The sequence below is a fragment of the Alligator mississippiensis genome, chromosome 7 (assembly GCF_030867095.1).
Source record: "Alligator mississippiensis isolate rAllMis1 chromosome 7, rAllMis1, whole genome shotgun sequence".
Taxonomy (NCBI): Eukaryota; Metazoa; Chordata; order Crocodylia; family Alligatoridae; genus Alligator; species Alligator mississippiensis.
Window position 1 is genome coordinate 67,006,161 of NC_081830.1, and position 20,203 is coordinate 67,026,363.

Here is a 20,203-nt window from a genome sequence, read left to right on the forward strand (position 1 = left end):
TAACTTTAATTATATGTACTCTGTATTTTTATACCATAATTTATTGAGTATAGAAAATAATTTTAAAAGTGGAAAACATTTCTTACAAAAATAATATGGTAATAGAAATCCACATTTTAAAGTTGAATATCTTACAAACTGATAAGGCTGATTATATTTTGCTTTTATATTTTCCTTAGACCAACTATATACATTGGAAGTGGAAAAAGATTTTTTTGTAATAAAAATTCAGTTTATATATTAAGTAGACTAATTTTCAAAGCATTTATTGCTAAAAAAAAAAAGTTTAAATTAATAGAGTTAAACACATAAAGAAGTTCACTAGTATAGGTATAAATATATTTTTAACTCTTCTGTTATATGGATTTTTTTTCCGACGTGTATTCCAATGTGTACTTAAGTCTAACAGGAGATATTAGCAGGCTTTTAAAGAACTACACTAATGGGAACTTGCTTGCTTTTTCAAATTAATCTGTATGCTAAATGATGCAAGTGCTGTCTCATTTATAGTATAACTCATGTAGTGTTTTTAATGGAGAATTAGTAAAAACTTGCATTTCTGGTGTTGTCCTTTTTCATTATGTTCATCATGGAAGGACCAGGATTTGTCAGCTTAGGTCTTTTATTTGCAGTTCATCATCACCCTTTAAACAGGTACTGAAGTCTGTCCAGTCCGTTCCAGTCACAGAGTAAAGTCATGTTCTTGGCATCATTTAGTAACTTCTACTGCAATACATGGTGTTTTAGTCATTTCAATGAGTAGATTAACAGATGGTAAAATTCTCCTTAATGTAAAATGAAAACATTCCTGCAAATCCAAGTTGTACATACATAACATTTTGCTACAATAATTTGCTTCTGCCCATGACTTGCATCTGTTATTTGTCTTCTAAAATTAGAATTGGTCATACTATATAACATGGCAGAGTTTTTCTTGACCACACCAGTAAAGATACTATGATAAGCCACAGCACCCTCTGGGGAAGCCAAGCCTATTATAACTGGTTTAGTAATTCTCTTTTTGCAGCATGTACAGGAAAATTATCTGACATTCATAAACAGTACAGAACAACAACAAAAATCCCTGTAGCAACTTGAATAGGAAGAGGTCGTAAGGATTCTTGAAAACGTCTCATATTTGGAGAAAGTGTGGTATATTTTTCCTTTTGAATGTTTATACAAAGGTAAAATCAATCAAAGTAAATAGCCAGTCTTCAGGTCAATGCATTCTGTTTTTTAACTGTTTGAATATTCTAATAGTGGATGAGGTTGGTTTTCAGTTATTGTTTTGTTGGTGCGTATATGTTAACACTTCTTTATTTAATACTGGAGTATGAGTTGTAATAATTGAGCTGCATTGTCCACTTCCCTGAACCCTCCCTGCATTATTTGAAAACCTAGCAACAAATGGAGTTGTTACAGTTGTATAAATGAAAGGATTAATACAGCTGTGCAGGGTGTCCTTCAGATCCTCAATGAGGATAGGTGCTGTCCTCTACATTTTAGCAGTGATGCTTGCCTTCTACAAGTACTTACAACCTAACTGTCTTTCTAGCATGGTATGTCATTTTCTGTGGGTTGCAGTGTCTACACCAGGGGCAGGCAAAGTCCGGCTCATTGGCCGGATCTGGTCAGCAGTGGACTCCATTTCTCAGCACCCCCTGCTCACACAGAGACCCCAGCAGCTGCTGCGCTGTTATAGCACAGGGTCAGGGTTTCCATGGAGACGGGTCCCAGCAGCATTGGCAGGGAGTGGAGCTGCTCTGCAGCTGGGCTGGGATCATGCGGTGGTGATGTGGTTTGGTGCCGGGGCAGAGCTGCAATCCGCAGCCTGCATGCTCTGGGCAGGGGTGTGCAGGTAGCGGATTGTGGCTCTGCCCCAGCTCCGGACCACACTGTCACTCTGCAAGGAGCTGGGGTCAGTCTTAACGGAAACCCTGGCCCCGTGCTGTCACAGCACAGCTGCTGCTGGGGTCTCCATGGAAACAGGCCCCAGCCACGCAGGCAGGAGCTTCTGGGAAATAGAGTACAGCCACCGGCCGGATACGCCGTTTTGCTCACCTCTGGTCTATACTCTTTTGGGACTCAGCTATGCATCCAATTAATCTTTTTTAATGCAGAATTTAATTGACAGATAAAGTATTTTTGACTAGTAAAATAAACAGGAGCAAGGGGAACACAGCTTTTCTGGCTCCTCCAGTTTTTTTCCTTGGCTTTTTTTGCCTGTTTTTCGTATTAGACCATTAATTAGACCATTATTAGACGTATTAATCATAGTGGCTGCTTGTAGACATTAAAAAAACAAACAAACTGCACTTTACTTTACTTTAAACTTGGTGTGCTCCTGCACCAAGCCCAGCACATGCCCAGAAGAGGCAGCACCTTAGTTGGACCAGGCTCGCATGATGTCTGTATTGACTGGGCGCTTTTAATGGGGCCTTTTGGGAAATTTTATGTAAAGCTGATTGAATCAGCTATTAGCTAAAACTGCCAAAAAGCCCCGTCAAAGTGCCCAGTCTTTACTGACGCTGCAGAGCCGGGTCGAAGTAATGCGCTGCTTCTTTCGATAAAGTGCATTTGTGGAGGGAGGAGGAGGTTTAACATCTGCAAGCAGCCATTGTTTTCTTCTGTGAGTGTTGGAGGCACCAAGATAGATTTTTCACACATGCCCCATTTCAGTGGGGATTCCTCTTTTCCAAGTGTGTGACTGGACAAGAGTATGATTCTTTTAGCTGGCAAAAAAACCACTGCCAAGGGCTAGCAAGGTCCAAGCAAGACAGGGCTGAGGCACCACAGGTCAAGGGCACCCTCTTAATGCTGTGGTGGCTGAGTCAGGCATTCTGCTCCTCGTGACAGTATCATATCTTTCAGAGGACAGAAACTTATCCATTCTTTTACCACCCTGTGGATGAAGTTTGGCTGCACCAAATAGTTGGGTTTTTTTTATCACCTCGAATTTTTGTAATTATATATTTTCATTTTGAATTGTATTCGTTTTCAAAACACGTGATTAACAATTCATATGAAACCCACTCTGGACCAGTGATGTCTTATGCAATGAGTTGTCAGTATATGATATAGAAGAACATGCTTTCGGCAGTTTTGAATCTGCCACCTTTCAATTCTGTTGTTTCCTCTTGTTCTTTATTACATTATTATAAACGATAAATTGAAATTCTTGCTCTGTCCTTTTTTGTCATTCTTTATGTTGCATACTTTATCTTGGACTTTATGGGGGAAAAATGAATTTTTCACTCTCTCTTAATATGGTAGTTTTTCATTGCTCCCGATTATTCTTGTCTTTCTTCTTACTTTTACTTTTCCGTGTTTGGGAATGTAGAATCATAGGATTTCAAGGCACTTCCTGGGTCATCAGATACAGTCACCAGCTATTCAGGCAACCACGTCATATAAGCCCTTTATAATCTGATCAAGCTCCATTTTAAAAGTAATTAGGTTTTTTGTTCTTAGAGCCTTGCTGACAAGAACTGGATGTGCATTTCAGGTGAAGGCATTTCACTGATATATGTTGTTATATTTTGCACATTATTTTCCATTCTGTGCCTTTCAGCCTTCTTCTTTTTCCTTTGCTTTTTTGATTACTGATACACCTTGAAAAGTCCTCAGAGATGCCCACATCTACTTCACCATGTCCAGTAGAGTAACTGGAGGGAGCAGGGGACAACCAGGGCAGCAGCCCCTGGAGCTGCCATTTGTGGGGGGGAGGTATATGTGCAAAAGCAGCCACTACCTTAGCAGCAGCTGACCATACCACCACAACTTGCATGACAAAAGTTGGCACTGCCCTGTGTGTCACAGGTGTCCCAGGCGCAGAGCTGCCCTGCTACACCTCTGGATATGGTATTCTTGCATTTCATCTGACATGTTGTTACCTGGCTTGGTTAGATTCCCCATAAAATTTATTCAGTCTCCAGTAACCTAAATAATTTGGCATTTGCAAATTTACCATGCAGCTCTTCATCCATTTTCCAGATCATTATTTATGTATTAGACAACACTATTTCTAGCACAAACTCAGTAACATGTTGCAGTTTCTGTGATGTAGATGCACAGGCAGTGGGAGGAAATATTATTTGGGGGGCTGAGCATGTGTGTGTGCACACCCATCCCCCCCAGCAGTTAAGCCTGTCATGGGGAAGGGGCATGAGGGGGCAGATTGCCCCCACAGTGAGGGAGGGAGTGAGGCAGGGGCTGGGGTAGGTCATGGGACACTCAGAGCCTGGGCTGCTCATCCAGGGGCATGGGGAGGGTGCTCCTGCTGCTGTGCACACCCCTGCAGAGGCCTGGAGGCATGTGCCCCCTGGATCAGTGCATGGGGCAGTGGTGGGCTGCCACTGCAGGCTGGGCTCTATGCCCTGCTGCCCGGGGAGTGGTGCAACACCATGTTCCTGCCGCATGCTGACTGCTCTGCATCTCCTGCCCACCCAGCGGCAGCAGGCACACGGCGTCATGCTGTTCCCTGGGCAGCGGCAGTGGGGTGCAGAACCCAGCCCACAGCAGCAGCCTGCCTCCACCCCGCACAGAGATCCGGGGGCAGCATGGCTCCCGGGCCTCTGCCAGGGTGTGTGCAGCAGCAGGAGCACCCCCCCCCCATGCCCATGGATGAACCTCCGAGTCTCTGAGTATCCCACAACCTGCCCCGCCCCTGCTTCTGCCCCACTTGGTTCCTTACTGCAGGGGCCTTGGTTTGCACCCCCACACCCCTTCCCCACAACAGTCTTGCCTGCTGTGGTGAGCAATACTTTACATGCTACCGGGCTGCTGCAAGTTGCAACTGCGTGTCTGTGCTTGCCCCTCCCCCACTGCTGCAGCTGCCCAGAGCCTGTGCCTGGACTGCCCTGTGGCCCTACCCGCTGCCTTGTGTTTGCGGGGGTGGGGGCTAGGCCCCATTAGCCCTGGCCTTCCACCGCTTATGTGAAGATGGACTGTTTATTGCTGCTCTTAGTGTTCTCTTTTAACTAGTTTTTGCATTTCACGTCCTAACTGCTTAATTTCTTTATAACTCTCTTGGAATGGCCTTTTGAAAGACCAAGTCATTTTTCCTTTTAATTCTGTTTTATGAAAACAGTCAAAGAAATCTAGTAGCTTAATGGGACATAATTTTCTTTACAAGAATCTGTTGGTTAGACTCTATGATAAAATGAAGTTCTAAGAATCTTACAGTTTCATCTTGTTCATTCTCAGTTGATTACAGAAGTGATGAAAGGGCATGTTTACAATTTTCATCTATCATTTTTACTCAATTTAATTTAATATCAGTGTCTTAAACACTGAAGGGTCTAAGCAACATTTTGCACTCTCCTTTCTACCCCTAGCTATTTTCATGATTATTCTTAGCACATAAATGTTATAGACATAACAGGCAATTTATACAATCCATAAGCCAAATTCAGCCTTCATGTAAGTAGGCACACTATAAGTAAAGTTAGTATAGTGTGTCTTTACACCAGGGTTGAGATTGATCTTTCTGCATCAGGGAAGGGTAATTGTTCAGTTAGTGTAAAAGGGTATGAGTTACAAATACATAATATCTGGTGGTAATTTTCTCCTTTCAGTTACGTTGTTTGCATACCTTCAGAAAGGAAGCTAGCAACAGAATTTGACTCATTTTAAACTATAACATATATTTGCTGCCTCATTCAAATTTATTAAACTGGTATTTCACTCTAGGGAGAAATCTAAACACACTTAAGTCAGATTTCTGCTGGTGGAAATACCAAGAGCTACTTCAGCTGTGATTCATGTGCTATTTCTAGTGTGAACTACAGCATTAATGTTGTGGGAACTTCTACCAGTATGTTTATACAGCAAGATATTAGAGTACCACCAAGGATGAATCCATGAGGGCACAGTGGTGCAGTTGTACCCCCACCTTTTGATTCCTGCTCCACCCAGATGTAAAACCAACTGCCTGGGAAAGGCAGCAGCATTTCTATTCAGGCAGAGCTGAGTCAATGACTTTGTGGTTCATTATCATCTCCCTGATTCCTGCTAATCTTTATTTTTGTGAGAGAGAGGCTTTTTCATCCTAGAGAATCTGCCAGTCCTAGAGAAACATTTTAATTACAGTTTTCAGGCAGCACGTGCTATACATCTAAGGAATGTCACTCAGGTTTGCTGTTAAAGACATTCCACTGCGGGGCTGTCACTCATGTCTGTTATGAGAGATGGAAGTCTTTAAGGATTGCTATTTCTGTATTTATCAAATGCAAAGATTAAACAAAGACACATTAAATACATGCAGATTGATCACACAATCCATTATTTAACAAATTTTAGCAAAAAGACTAGGCTTGATTTTAAAGACTTTTTTAAAGGAGGGAAATGCATGTAGTTGGACTATTTCCAGCTAATATCCTTAATGACAACTAGGAAAAAACTGTTTAAATCTAGTACTACCGAAAACAATAGATACTAACATTTTTACATGACAAACAGAGGGTTTCTTATAAAAATAGGAGAGAGATCATTGCAATTTGAATTAAGGTAGTTCTAAGCCTGATATTGCCATCATTTGGATGCCTTGGGCCATATTTCTAATCTCAAGGTTTGTAACCTTGTCATCAAAGACAAAAGCCCTGTGAATTATTTAATATTTTCATTCTGATTACATCATATGGAGCTGTCATGATGAAATTTGACTTTTTGCTGTTTAAGATTTTTCTAGATCCCCTTCTTACAGCCCCTGTGTTACACCTCTTCAGTTGCTCTGTATTTTCAAAAAAACCTTTCAAAAGTAATACAGCCATATCAATCTCAGTTTTTATATGGTGAATCACAGACTGTTAGGCAGATTCTAACTTTTTTTTAGTACCTAAAATACCTAAATTATAGAGGTTGTTTCAAGTCTGATATAAAGATTTGAATGAAAAATTTAAGCTTGGAGATGGCTGCAGTTGAATTTTCATTGCAAGGGGAAGATGGGCTGCTGCTGCTATAAAATAGATAGCAACTCTCCCTGGCAACAACTTCCTTTGGCACGCTGTATAATAGCTTCCCATGAGTTTGGAACTCACTGTTAATAACCATAAACTTTCTAGTGTTTGTTTTTAAGAAACAAGGTTTTATTTGGTGATGTCTTTTATTGGACCAATTGTATAGTTTTCAGGCACAAAGTGACCCTCCTCAGCTCTGGAAAAAAAACACAGCTTAAGTTAAATACCAGGTAAAATCATAACTTTTGTTTAACTTCATTATGTAAATGAAAGTATTCATTTAAAGAAGAAGGCAATAAACCTGTTGAACAAAGAGGTTATCAGGAGTAACCATAAACCTAGTAAAACACAGTAGAAATAAACAGATAAGCCGAATTATGTAAAAGAATAATGTCTGGCCTGAGGAAAGGGTACCTGGCGTTCTGAAGCTTGTTTTTGGTCTCTTCTAGCTATACAATTGGTGTGATTAAAATATATCAAAAAATCCTTGCCTTGCATAGTTCCTGGACCATCAAAGCTACAATGTTGGAATTTCAGTTCACTAGAGGAATTGTACTTTATGCTGTGGCAGCAGAAGCTAAATCTAAGTTCTGAATCTGCATCATTAGTTTAATTAAGGCTGTCTGGTGAAGGCTATGGCAGAGATGTAGGACTGAAAATTTTCCAGTGCTTTATTTTTCTGTGGGAAATTTTCCATTTCTAAAAATTTTATTGTTTCATAAAATTCATTAGAAACAATGAATGGATGCCAATACAATATTAGGCAAGCTTGGCAGTTTCAAAGTTGTAATTCATGTTTTTCAGGTGATTATCCCTAGGAAGTGTGTGAGAGAGTACATATGTTTTATTGATTTGTAAACAGGAGGGTAAATACACTCATATAATAATCCAAACCAAAAGTTAAGGTATGAATTTACCTAATTGGCTGTGCAGATCAAATCGAAACTAAACCTAAATTCTTATTTCATCTCAGACTGCAAGTGAAAGCAAAACTAAAACTGTGATTAATTTTTGTTTCACTTTCAGTTCAGCAAACACGCAGAGCATTTTTTGTGCTTTTGGTTTGAAGTAGTCAGAATAATGCCTAATCAGAAAAAAAAAACTAGTGTGTGGCATCATTCTAGTGAAGTTCAAGCAACTGAAGGAAGGAAGAACGTTGGTAGATGTAAATATTGTGGGCAGGAGTATGCTAACTATGCAACAAGAATGAAGAAACATTTAATAACATGTAGAAACTGTCCTGAAAGAGTACAAGCCATATACAGAAAGCTAATACAACCAAGTGGTGGAACATCATCTGAGAGAAGTCTGCTTCAGGAATCCTATGTAAGTAAACAAATTCATATATTAAACAACACACAGAATAGACTAGCATCTATATTGTTTTAAAACATTATCATTTTAAAAGTTGCTAATGCAACTCTGGACTATTGCTTGCTTATTTATTTATTTATTTAAAATATTTGTATCCTGATTTTCTGCTTACACTAAGCATGCAAAGTGGCTTAGACTTAACAATGTATATATTTTTAAATTAAATAACAGACAAATAGTTAACTATTTTAACTCAGCAGAGCAGGCTTAGTCCTCTGGCCGATGGCGGAGACCAGACTATGCTTCCCTTTTGCTCTGCAGTCCCAGGGCAACTGAGCAGCATGTTGAGCAGCACAATGCTCTTTCTGGCAGGGATGGGGGGAAGCAAGCTCCCTACCGCTTCTTCTCTTTCTGATGGATGAGGCCAGACTAAAATAGGCTAAAATAAGAATCTTTTCCCCCTTTTGTTGCAGGAACTTGGTAGCTCAAGTGAAATAGCAGATTCGGAAAAAATGGAAAATGAAAATGTTGAGCTGCCAGGTCTGGGGGAAGAAGCATCAGGATCCTTGCTTTCAAGATCACTGTCACTAGATATGCGATCCACCATGAGTAGCTGTTCAAGACAGTCAAGCTTTTTATCAAGCTTTGTGGACAAAATGTCAAAGAAGATCAAGGAAAAGCAGATGAGACATTAGGTCGAGCTATATATGCAAGTGGTAACCTCTTTCCATAACTGAAAATCAATACTGGAAGGAAGATTACAAACTCATTCACCCATCATGTAAGTTACTGTCACGTTATCTCTTATCACGTTTTCTCTTAGATGGAGAGTATGACAGAGTTCACACAACAGTTATTCAAAGGATTGGTCAAGCAGAATCAGACTCTACTGACAGATGGATGGACTGATATACAAGGAATCCTTTATTGAACATTATGTTAGCAACACCTGAACCAACATTCCTGAAAGCAGTTGCTACCAAATCTTCTTGTTATACAGGTGAATACATAGCCAAATTAAAGAGTGAAGAGCTTGAAAGTGCAGGTCCCTTCCAGGTACAAGCTCTTGTAATTGATAATGTGATTAACATGAAAGTTGCATGGCAAATATTAAAGGCAAAGTATCCTCATTTACTAGTATTTGGCTGTCTTGCTCATGGGTTGAATCTTCTGGCAAAGGTCACAGTAAGTATGAATACAGTTAAGACAACATTGGCAAACTGCAAAGCGATTGTAAAGGTATTCAACAATCGTCATCATTGCTAATCATTAGCATCATCATTGCTAATCAGACTTTGAAGAAATTACAGAAGGAGAAGCAGGGGAAGGAAAGTGCACCTTTATTGCCAGGAGAAACTAGATGGGGCTCAGCTACGATGTGTTTACATAGTTTGCTGCACACAAAGAACTGTTTGCAGTGTGCTTCAGTAGATGACACAGTACCCCAGATATTCCCATGAACATTCAGAAGCAGATTCTTGACAAAGATGCATTAGGGGTTCGAGTTCAAGGAGCATTCCATTAGTTACTACCAGTTTCAGTGGCTCTGAAGAAACTTGAAGGAGATACACCAAGCCTTTCAAATATTCCAGAGATATTCAGACAACTGAATGAAAATCTTATTGAGCTTTTGCCTTCTTCACCTGTATCCAAAAAAGAAGTAGTAGTAAAACAAATGTTTGCTAAGAGAGCTGAGTTTTGCTGTCATCCAGTTCATCTGGCATCCAACCTTTTAGATGAACACCAGAGGACATCATTTATCAGAAGATAAATTATCTACTGCTCTCAGTACAATTATGGAAGTAGCTAAGAATGTCCGCAACATCAGTGAAATACTCGTGATGACAGACATTGCTGAGTACTGTGCAAAAGAAAAACTTTGGAGCAAAGACATCATTTGGCAGGCAGCAGAGAATGTCTTCTCTCACGTGGTGGAAGGGATACTGTAACACCTGACTGTTGTCCAGGATTGCTGTAAGGATCTTAAGCATTCCACCAACAGCAGCTTCTTGTGAAGGGAACTGAAAGGCTTTCAGTAAGGTTGTGCAAAATGGCACCATTCAGTTTTGCCTTGAGTTTTGACGGTTCAAGGGAACAGTGTTTCATCTCGAATTTCATTTCAAGGCGAAACAGCTGTTCCATTCCGTTCCGTCGAAACAGAAAAGCTGTTTCAACACTGTTTTGAGTTTTTCTGGGTGTGGGAAGTCAGCCCAGCTGGGCTGAATTCCTATCCCCAGTGCTACAAAGCCCCAGGGCGGAAGGCAGCCCAGGTGGGCTGTTTCCCAGTGTCCCACACTACATTGCACCAGGGGTGGGAGCCCAGCTGGGCTGCTTTCTAGTGCTGCGTACTACATCGCACTGGGGTTGGAAGGCAGCCCAGCTGGGCTGCTTCCTGCCCCTGGTGCGATGTAGCACAGGGCACCGGGTAGCAGCCCACCTGGGCTGACTTCCCATCCCCAGCCTATGGGCAAAACATTTCAACTTTCAAAACATTTCGACTAGCCTCATTTTGTTTCAAAGCTGTTTCGACAGCTTTTGTTTCATTCCGATTTTGCTGTTTCGACCTCAAAATTGGTCAAAATGGCTGGCAAAATTTCGCACAGCCCTAGCTTTCAGCTCAATCAAGACAAAAAAAAGGAATAGACTAACAAATGAATGCACTGCTAAGCTTGTTTCGATTTCTCAAAATCTTTTGCTTCTGGAGAATCAGTCAGAAGCACAATTAGTGAAGAAGATGAAGCGTGATGATAAGTTGCCCTTGCTTGTAGACTCATTGGTGAAATCATCCTTTAGCGAAAGAGAATGAGGTTGTAGTAGTTCTGAATCAGATTTGCCTCAGTTGGATTCTGCAATGGAACTAATGAGTAGTGCAAGTGGTTCTACAGATAGTGACAGTGAAACTGGAGGTGCCGCAATGACCTCAGTGGAAGAGAGTTAAACTCTTTTGAAGTAGATAAATGGACAACCATGGCATATCATGCACAGGTCTTTCGGTGTGCAAAAATTAGTGTGTCAACAGTTTTCAGTGCCTTCATTTTTTTCCCTTAAATTGAAACAAACAATGTAAGGGAAGTGTATTGTCTTTACATTTTTTACAAGTATTCCAATAAAAATAATTTCTTTTCACATAAAGCTTTGAATTTGTTTGAATATAACATTTAAACCACATTAAGCATGCTATATTCATTTTTTTCCTAATCAAATATTTCCTTTCAAATACTTGTGGCTATTGGGACATAAAATTAACATTTTTACTTTTTTAGTACTTTTTTTAGTTTTAGTTTTAGTTTAGTTTTGTTTACTAAATATAAGTCAAATAAACATGCTAAATCAGATCACACTCTATTTAGGGCAGTGGAAAAATTTCCGGAAAACCCACATCTCTGCGCTATGGTGCTACATAACTTGGCCCAAAGAGAGGCTTATTTATTAAAGGCATTTAGAATTACTAGAGGTCTGAATGGACTCTGAGTCAAAACTTTTGTGGAGAAGCAATTTTGGGTTGGTTTTTTTTGGGTGGGGGGGTGGGTTGCATTTTAAACTATTGGGAATGATATTTGGGCACAAAAAGGGAGGACACTGACCAGAAGAAGGACACTGTCCTCAGAAGCTCATTTAACATTTTTCCCATCCATACAGTTGGTCCAATAAAAGATATGACCAAAGAAAACCCTTGCTTCTTCTGTATTTCCTGGACCATCATGGCTGTGTCAGTACTCAACCCTAATATAGCATGGGTGAAATGTGATGTCATTTCAGTCGCTAGTAGGTACCTGTCATTTTTCCTTGTGACGTCTTCTAACTCAAATTATGTATACCACTAATTTTATTGTATTTTTGGAGCCCTTGAGCCTTGCTGAGAGGCTGTAGTGAGAGGTTATAGTGTTAGACTATGTCTACAAAGCAAAATGCTAGTTACATAACAACATTTTTAGAGACAGTTTAAGTACTGGAAACAGTACAGTTATATTAGCATGGTGCTACACCTACAGCAATTAGAAGTGTACTCAATTAGTACAGCACTCTGCCTAGCATAATGCAACTCACCTTGTTTACTATGAGAAGATATAATGGGATAAGAAAGGATTGACTAAAGAAAAGTACAGATATCATGGTAATGCTCCCAAGAATTAGATGGTGTATGTGTGTAGGTGTGTGTGCGGTGGAGGTATTCAGCTCAGACAGCAGTTTTCTTAGTTTTACCTTCTCAAATCGTGGTACTGCTGATTTTGTAAATGTTAAACTGCCTCATTCTGTGCGTCTGTCAACCAACTTTGTAGGTTGCAATGATTCTTTTATGTGCATTATCACAGAACAGTAGAGTCTGGAATTTTCTGAATCAGAACGTGCCACTGTTTTTTAAAGAAGGGTCAGAAAGAATTTTAAAATAGCAAGACAATTTCTTTGCTCAGGATTTCACTCTTACCCCACAGAGTGGGGTTGGATCAGTCAGCACAAAGACATATGCCTGATAACCTTGTATAATATTTGTGGCTGCTTGCAGATGTTAAAACCCCCCCAAAACGTGCTTTACCGGAAGCAGCAGCACATTACTTCAACACAGTTATGCAGCTTCTATAAGATCAGGTGCTTCAGCAGAGCTTTTTGTCAGTTTTAGCCAAAGCTGATTCAATCAGTTATTAGACAAAAGCACTAAAAAGGCCCCACTAAAGTGCCCAATCTTTACAGACATGAAGCAAGCTGGGTTGAAGTAACACGTTGCCTCTTCTGGGCATGCACAGGGCTTGGCACAAGAAGCGGGGCAGGTGGATGGCACTTCCAGGCACACTGCCGGCACTTCCAGGCTTCGTGTCCAGCAGCGCGGGACCCCAACCCCCCGCCGCTGACACCACCATGGGCACCTGTGGACAGTCCCCACTTGGCCTGCCCTCGCCGCCGACACCCAGGTTGCCGCCTGCAGGTGGTCGCCATGCTCCCCCAGTCTCAGGAGGCACGCATCACCTATGGTGCCAAGTTTAAAGTAAAGCGCCATTTTTGTTTTTGGTTTTTTTTTGTCTGCAAGCACCCTGTATGGCTGACTGTCAGAAAATATTTTTTTTTAAGGTTTCAATTGGCTTTTAGTCATGGTACAAATACAAGAGCCTCCTGAATTTAGGATTGATAATTCATGACAAATATGGTTTGTGTATCATTTGAATTTTGATCAAAGTTATAGGGTGACACTAAAATTAAAGAGAAGTATAGCGGTGTCACCTGCAGTGCAATGTCACCTGGAATGATTAGTATTGTGATTACACAGCCAGCAGGAGGACATTCAGTTGCAACAGATGTGAAGGAACACCTTAAAGAGAGAAAATGAGAGAATAGATACAAAAGGCAATATATAAAACATGCGATGCTAGTCATATTAAGTAAGCTCTTGCTTGAGTTTGAATATTATTAGTTCATGTAATCATGCCCTGTTGTGACAGGAAAGGTTTGGGGTGAATTTGAGGGAGGGATACTGGTGCATGAGAGTTTTTAGAGGGGTTCCCTATATGGGTAAGTTTAGAACCATAGAGGTATGTATTACTACTCTTTTTCTGAGTCCACATTTTCCAGTGTTCATTCAAATCTGAAAATTTACTCTATTTTTAACTTTATAGTCACTTGAGCTTTAAAATTGGCTTTAAGATAATGGAAAGGGTTGACATAAGGATGAAGAGGATTGTTCAATACTGCTTAAGTAAGTATAGAAGTAAAGTGTATAGTTTTTAGAAGCCTTCATCAGTCTTAAATTAAGTGTGCTTGTATATGAAATTACATAGAAAACAAGTCTTTTGAAACATTTGCACATTAATAGTAGAGAAGGTTTATGATTATATTATGCTTTCTTTCAGTCTCCTGCTGAACAGGCCAAAGCTAGATTACAGCTTGTTCTTGAAGCAGCTGGTAAGTAATGCTACTTACATACCTAATACAAGGAAATATTACTGAATTGTTGTCATTTTCAATATTGGATTGGATGATGTGTAGATTTGGAATAAGTGGGCGAGTTTGGGGGAATTTTTGAAGGTCCAGAATTCTTAAAGGTCCAAATTTTAGGCCTGAACTACATTCCCAGTTCTTTTTAAAGGTACTCTTATTTTGTGCATATCATATAATCTAGACAGGAGGGATGTGGCTTGAACAAGCCACAAGAATTAGTAACTTAATTCATTTGGGAATTACCCAGCAACTTATGCAGGTCATCTTTCCTTCCATAGGCTGTTTAATTTAATGAGAGCTAATATCAGCTCTAGTGCTACACAGCTACAAATGTGTTGGGTTGGGGCTGGCCCATGACAGATACCAATGCTCAGTTGAGTGTCAGAATCCAGCATGGGCAGCCCCAGCTGTCCCTTACCCAGTCAGGCTTGGGATGGAATCAGTTCCTGGCCATCAGATTCCTACCCAAACTCCTGGAAGCAGATGTTGGTGGTGTGGGTGCGGTGAGTTTCATACTAGGGATCATCTCCCTGATCTTGGGCTCACTGCCCCCCAAATCTTTAAAAACAAAGTGTGTAACTGGGCTGTACACATAATTTTCTAATATTTCTGGTTTTTGGGGACCCTGGGTTCAGGGTTGTGTAGGCTGGGGATGCTCCGGGCTGTGCTGGATTGAGGATGGAGGAACTGCTTAGCCTAAGGGTGGGCTGCTTAACAAGGCTTGGTGAGCTTTTAAGGGCCACATGGGTAGATCCACTCCTTGACAGTTGCCCTGCCTTGTGGTCACCATTTTAGGACTGGAAGTCCTGCCCCTGACCTTTGCGACTGGAAATCTCTCCTGTTGCCCCCCCCTTCCCCCCCAGAAATACTCCTTTTGGGAGGGAAGGTTGCCATCTTAGACCCAGAAAAAAAAACATACACTAAAAGTCAAACACTTACTATAACATTTTAATTTTATTACAAAAAATATTTTTGTCATGATTTATTTGTGTACCATATATAGAGGTGATTGCATAATAACTCAAAAATAAATTCTTAGTCTTGTATATTGTCTGGGGGTACATGTGTATGGTAGGGTGTGAGGGGGGTTATGAGGGGGTGTGGCTATGTGTGTGTGGGGCATAGGGTATGTTGGGTGGTGTATATATGTGGAGGGTTGTGGGGGCAGGGCGTGGGTGTGTGCCATTTGTGGGGTGTGAGGGAGGGTGGGGGGTGTGGGGACTCCCCCCACACTCCTCTTATGGCACAGCAGCAGCAGGTGGGGGCACTCATGCCTGGTGCAGGTGCCCAGTGGCATGTGGCTTGAGCCAGCACTGTATATAGTGGTGAGGAGCACAGCCTCTGCTGGGCCACTTGTATCACCAACACTCCCTGCCACGCACGTGGAGTCCCTGCACTTGCACGTCATAAAAGGGAAGCCCTGTGTCCTGGAGCCAGCTGCCTTTGCCACTTCCTGCCGCATAGGTCCCTGGACTCTGCGGGGAAGCAGGGGTGGTGCTCTCCTCCACTTCCAGTGGAGTCCCAGGAGTGGCAGGAGGCGGGGAAGGCAGCCGGCTCCAACATGTGAGCCACGGGAGGGAAGCTCCACAAGTGTGGGAGCTGTGTGCGCATGGTGGGGAGCGCCGGCAAGAGAGGCAGCCCAGCATGGGCCATATTTTGCCTGCTTCTGGCTTAACTCTTTAGGAGGGTACAGAGAACTCTGGTTGGGTGGCTTTTGCCCCAACAAATGCCTTTGTAGAGACAGCTATGCTGTGCTGCTTGGAATGGAGTCTCCCCAAGAAGAGGTAAAGTCTCTTTCTCCAGTGTGGAACTGGATACTCACTCCTTGAGTTAAGGCCACAGAGAACTAGGGAAGGTAAGAGACCAAAAGACTGGGATCTGAAAGTGGGCAGGAGCCTAGGCTTCACCCTCACTCTAGAAACCAAGCCTGCTTAAGGGGACCCTCAGGGCTCCTATAGACGTGCAGCAAGGCTGCTCCAGTGTGCTTTAAATTCAGTGCGTCAGAGCAGACTTGATTATTTGAGTCTGCTGGAGTGCAGAAATGAACGTGCTCCCATAGCTTCCAGTGTCACGTGTATCAGTTTCCCCATGCTGAAAAATAGCTTTAGTTCAAAGAGCCCCACCACCGTTTTTCAGCACAGGGACAGTGATGCACGTGATTCTTGAATACTTTTAATTAGTGTGACTCGCTAATTAAAGTGCCCTTGGCTCCCGGAGCACATCTGTAAATGCCCTCAGAGACCAGACAAGTCTCTACCAGTCCTGAGGAAGCACTCCCTGGAATAGGCAGATCTAAGATTTTGCAAAAGGGGGGTGCAGATATTGTGGTGCAACACATATTCTTCTCCAGTTTAAAAAGAAACTAGAACTATGCAACACATAGTTAACTTGTGGAATTCATAGGAAGTGGTAGTGTCAGATAGCATTGTCAGAAGCTAATCCAGGTTTAGCTTCTAGAGTGACTAGACAAATTCATGGATGAGAGCTGTTTATAACTGTTGAACAGAACAGTTGGAGATGTTTCCTCTGACATCTGTAAACCAATAATGGTAGGTATCAGAGAAGGTAATGGGTAGGGGATAGATCATCCTGCATCTGTCTGGTTCAGTGCTCTCCCTCTAGCATCCACTTCTGTAGCTGTCAGAAACAGTACACTAGGCTATATGAACTATGGTTCTGACCTAGTATAGCACTTCTTACATTCTAGAAGCTTTCCTAATATGCTAGGGATCTAGTACTGTATTATTTAGTTTAATATCTAAGCAAAAACAAGTCACTTTATTGGAATCTGCACTTGTTTGCAGGGGCCAACCTGTTTGGCAAGTGTGCCATAAATTAGCCCTGAACGCTCATTGACTATCACTCAGATCTTTTTCTCTTCTGTCATTTTGCTGCTTAGCTTCCTGCTTCCTGCTCTGTGCTCCCTGCCTAATCTGATGCTCTGCCTTCTTCTCCCTGCCCTATATGCCACTGTAACTATGCCCTCTCCTGTCTGCCATGTACCACACACAGAGGCAGTCTGTACTACTGTTGTCACCCATGCCACAGTTTGGCCTCCCTGTGCTAGATTATATATTGAGTTTAAAAAAACACAGCAAACTGGACAAACAGCAGTCAAAATATATTTGTTTCATTAGTCTTGTAGTCATTATAGTTAACTGAACATCTCTTATTCAGATTTATAAAATAAAATGTAGCTTTCTTGAGCATTTTAACAGTGCCTCCAATACTTCACTATCAGTCATTTCCCCACCTGAGCTAATATTCACCTGAGTTCAATATTACCATACCTGAGTTGAGGTTTTTAGCTAGAGCTAAAAATAGTTTGCTGTGAAATAAGAGAGAGACTCGGGAATAGCTAATAGGTGGCAATTACAAAGGAAAGGATAGCTTGAATGATGGAACATCAAGACCGTTAAAAAGGAGTGAGGGTCATTAACACCTGTGGAGTGAAGAGAGATTAGAAGGAATCTGATAGACTATAATGAGCCAAAGGTCAGTCAATTCTATTAGTGCTGCCTGGGCAGAGAAGCTGCTGCTCTTTCCAAATATTTGGTTTTAAAGTTTGAGTAGAGCAGGAAATCAAATTGGGGTGTAACTGCACCTCCCCCTTAGATCTGCCCCTGCCCTCTGGAGGGGGCAGAAGCCAATGGGCTTCCCTGGAGATTCTGCCGTGTTAATTCTCTGGGTCACCTGAAGTTCATGTTCAAGAGTGGGGAAGGGACAGACAACCTCTGTCCCAATGCTGTTTTAATGACCCAAAAAACTGCCAACTGGTTTTCCCTCTGCCCCCGTTTCATATTTGGAAAATGTGAATTTGTCTCCCTTACATTTATTCTTTTCGCAGGACACATGGTTTCTATTAAAGAGAAGGAGGGCAGGAGCTCCATGGAAACTTCCTTGCCTTTCATGCACCAGAGGGGAGAGCATTTATTGAATGAAATTTATATTTACTGTCTTTAGTTAGAAAAGGTAATAAGGGAGAAAGTATCATGGATTAAGAAGGTGTGTGTTCTGGGCATATACATTGGGAGTCTTAAGGGTAGCAGTGAGAGCACAAGGTTTGCATGCTGGCCATATTCTTGTAATGACTATATGATTATTATGGAACTCCCTTCAGCCCAGGGGAGCTGCGTAGGGGGTGCATGTGGGTGCACATGCACCCCTGAGCGTGGTGGTGCACCCCCTACAAAGAGGTGCCGTGGACATTGTCAGCGGCGCCTGCAGGCACTCACTGCTCATTGCCCCAACGCTGCTGGTGGCATCTGCGGGTGGTCTGCCACCACTGACACTGCCGGCGGTGTTTACGGGTGGTTGCCAGCCCCCAGTTGGTGCTCCGCCTCTGCTGCCAACAGCACCAGTGGCGCCTGTGGAAGCTCCCACTTATCACTGCCATGCTCCTGCCGCTGCTTCCACGCTCCTACCACCACTGCACCCCCCCAGCCACTGGGGGCATGCATCGTTCATGCTTCAGCCAATAATGATGTAGAATAAATTCCCTAACAGAAAAGTGAAGGTCCTTGTGGCACGGTATCCTTGTACCTTAATTTCAGCAATTTCTTTCCAGTATCCCCAAAGAGAATACACTTTGCGCATTAATTCTACCATATTTACCTGAATCCAAGAGGAGTTTGAATTTAAAATGACCCCTCAATAATTAGATTCTATACATGACGTGTGCCCCAAGTTCTGCACAGGGCGGGGTGGACTGCAGCTGGGGTTGCACAGGGCTTTTCTCAGTGGGTGCCGGGTTCAGAGCGGGTGCTGGTGACATTGGGGGGATGCTTTATCCACCCCAGATTTTGCTGCTGCTGCTCCACTCCCAGCACCGCCAGCCCCCCAGCGCAGCCCTGGCTCAATGCCCTGCCTCCACCCATGCACTGGGAACAGCCGGGGCTGCATTGGGCAGCTGGCAGCAGTGGCCCTAGGAGCAGAGCCGTGGCAAAATTTGGGGTGGATGCAACATCCTCCCAGCGCTGCCAGCATCTGCTCCGAGCCCAGCCCCTGCTGAGAAGAGCTCTGTGCAGCCCCGGCTAAAGCCCACCCTGTCCCTCCCTGTGCAGTATCTGGGACACCGCCCCCCATCCCCTCCCCCCCTCCGGTTCCCTTTTAGTGTGCATATAGCAACAGGAGCCGCCTCTCCCCCTCCCCCCACATGAACTGAGGCTCCATCCCCCCTGGCTGGGCAGTGCCTGCCCCTGCTCCCTCCCTCACTGCAGGGGGTGTTGATTTGCCCCCCCACACGCTTTCCCTCCCCCCTTCCCTTTCACTACACCAGACTTACCTGTTGGAAGCAGCAGCTCTCTAAGCTGCTAGCTCTGTTCCTCGCTGCCTGAGTGCTGTGCTACAGCTGCACGTAGCACAGGCATTTATCAGCCAAATTATCAGCCCCATTGGGCCAATAGCCAAAGCAGCTAGTTTTCTTTATATTAGTACCGATCCGATACTGGATCAATGTATCGGTGCACCTCTAGTGCTGAGGGAGTTGACTGATTGCAGAGCTGCTGGCCATCATCTTTGAAAACTCATGGCAATTGGGAGAGGTTCCAGATGATTGGAAAAGGGCAAACATATTTAAGTGACCATATTTAAGAAAGGCAAAAAGAAGGATCCAGGGGATTACAGACCAGTCAACCTCATGACAGTCCCTGGAAAAATCATGGAGCAGATCCTGAGGGAATCCATTTCTAAGCAGTTGAAGGAGACGAGGGTGATTAGGAACAGTCCATATGGATTCACCATGAGCAAGTCGTGCCTAACCAACCAGATTGCTTTCTATGATGAGAAGACTGGCTCTGTGGATGTGGGAAGACCAGTAGATGTGGTATACCTTGATTTTAGCAAGACTTTTGATACAGTCTCCCACAACATTCATGCAAGTGAGCTAAAGATGTATGAGCTGGATGCATGAACTGTAAGGTGGATAGAAAACTGGCTGGAGTATTGGGCTCAGAGAGTAGCAATCAGTGGTTCGATGTGTAGTTGGAAGCCAGTATCATGTGGAG

At 42.7% G+C, this 20,203-nt stretch overlaps 1 protein-coding gene across 1 annotated transcript in view; it reads left to right on the forward strand.

Moving 5' to 3' along the window:
- Positions 1-20,203, forward strand: part of RSRC1 (arginine and serine rich coiled-coil 1) — a 323,306-nt gene that overhangs the window by 155,227 nt on the left and 147,876 nt on the right. Inside the window, exon 6 of the mRNA XM_006276863.4 lies at positions 14,111-14,162. Within this exon, the coding sequence (XP_006276925.1) occupies positions 14,111-14,162 (52 nt within the window). The remainder of the gene's footprint in view (positions 1-14,110; positions 14,163-20,203) is intronic.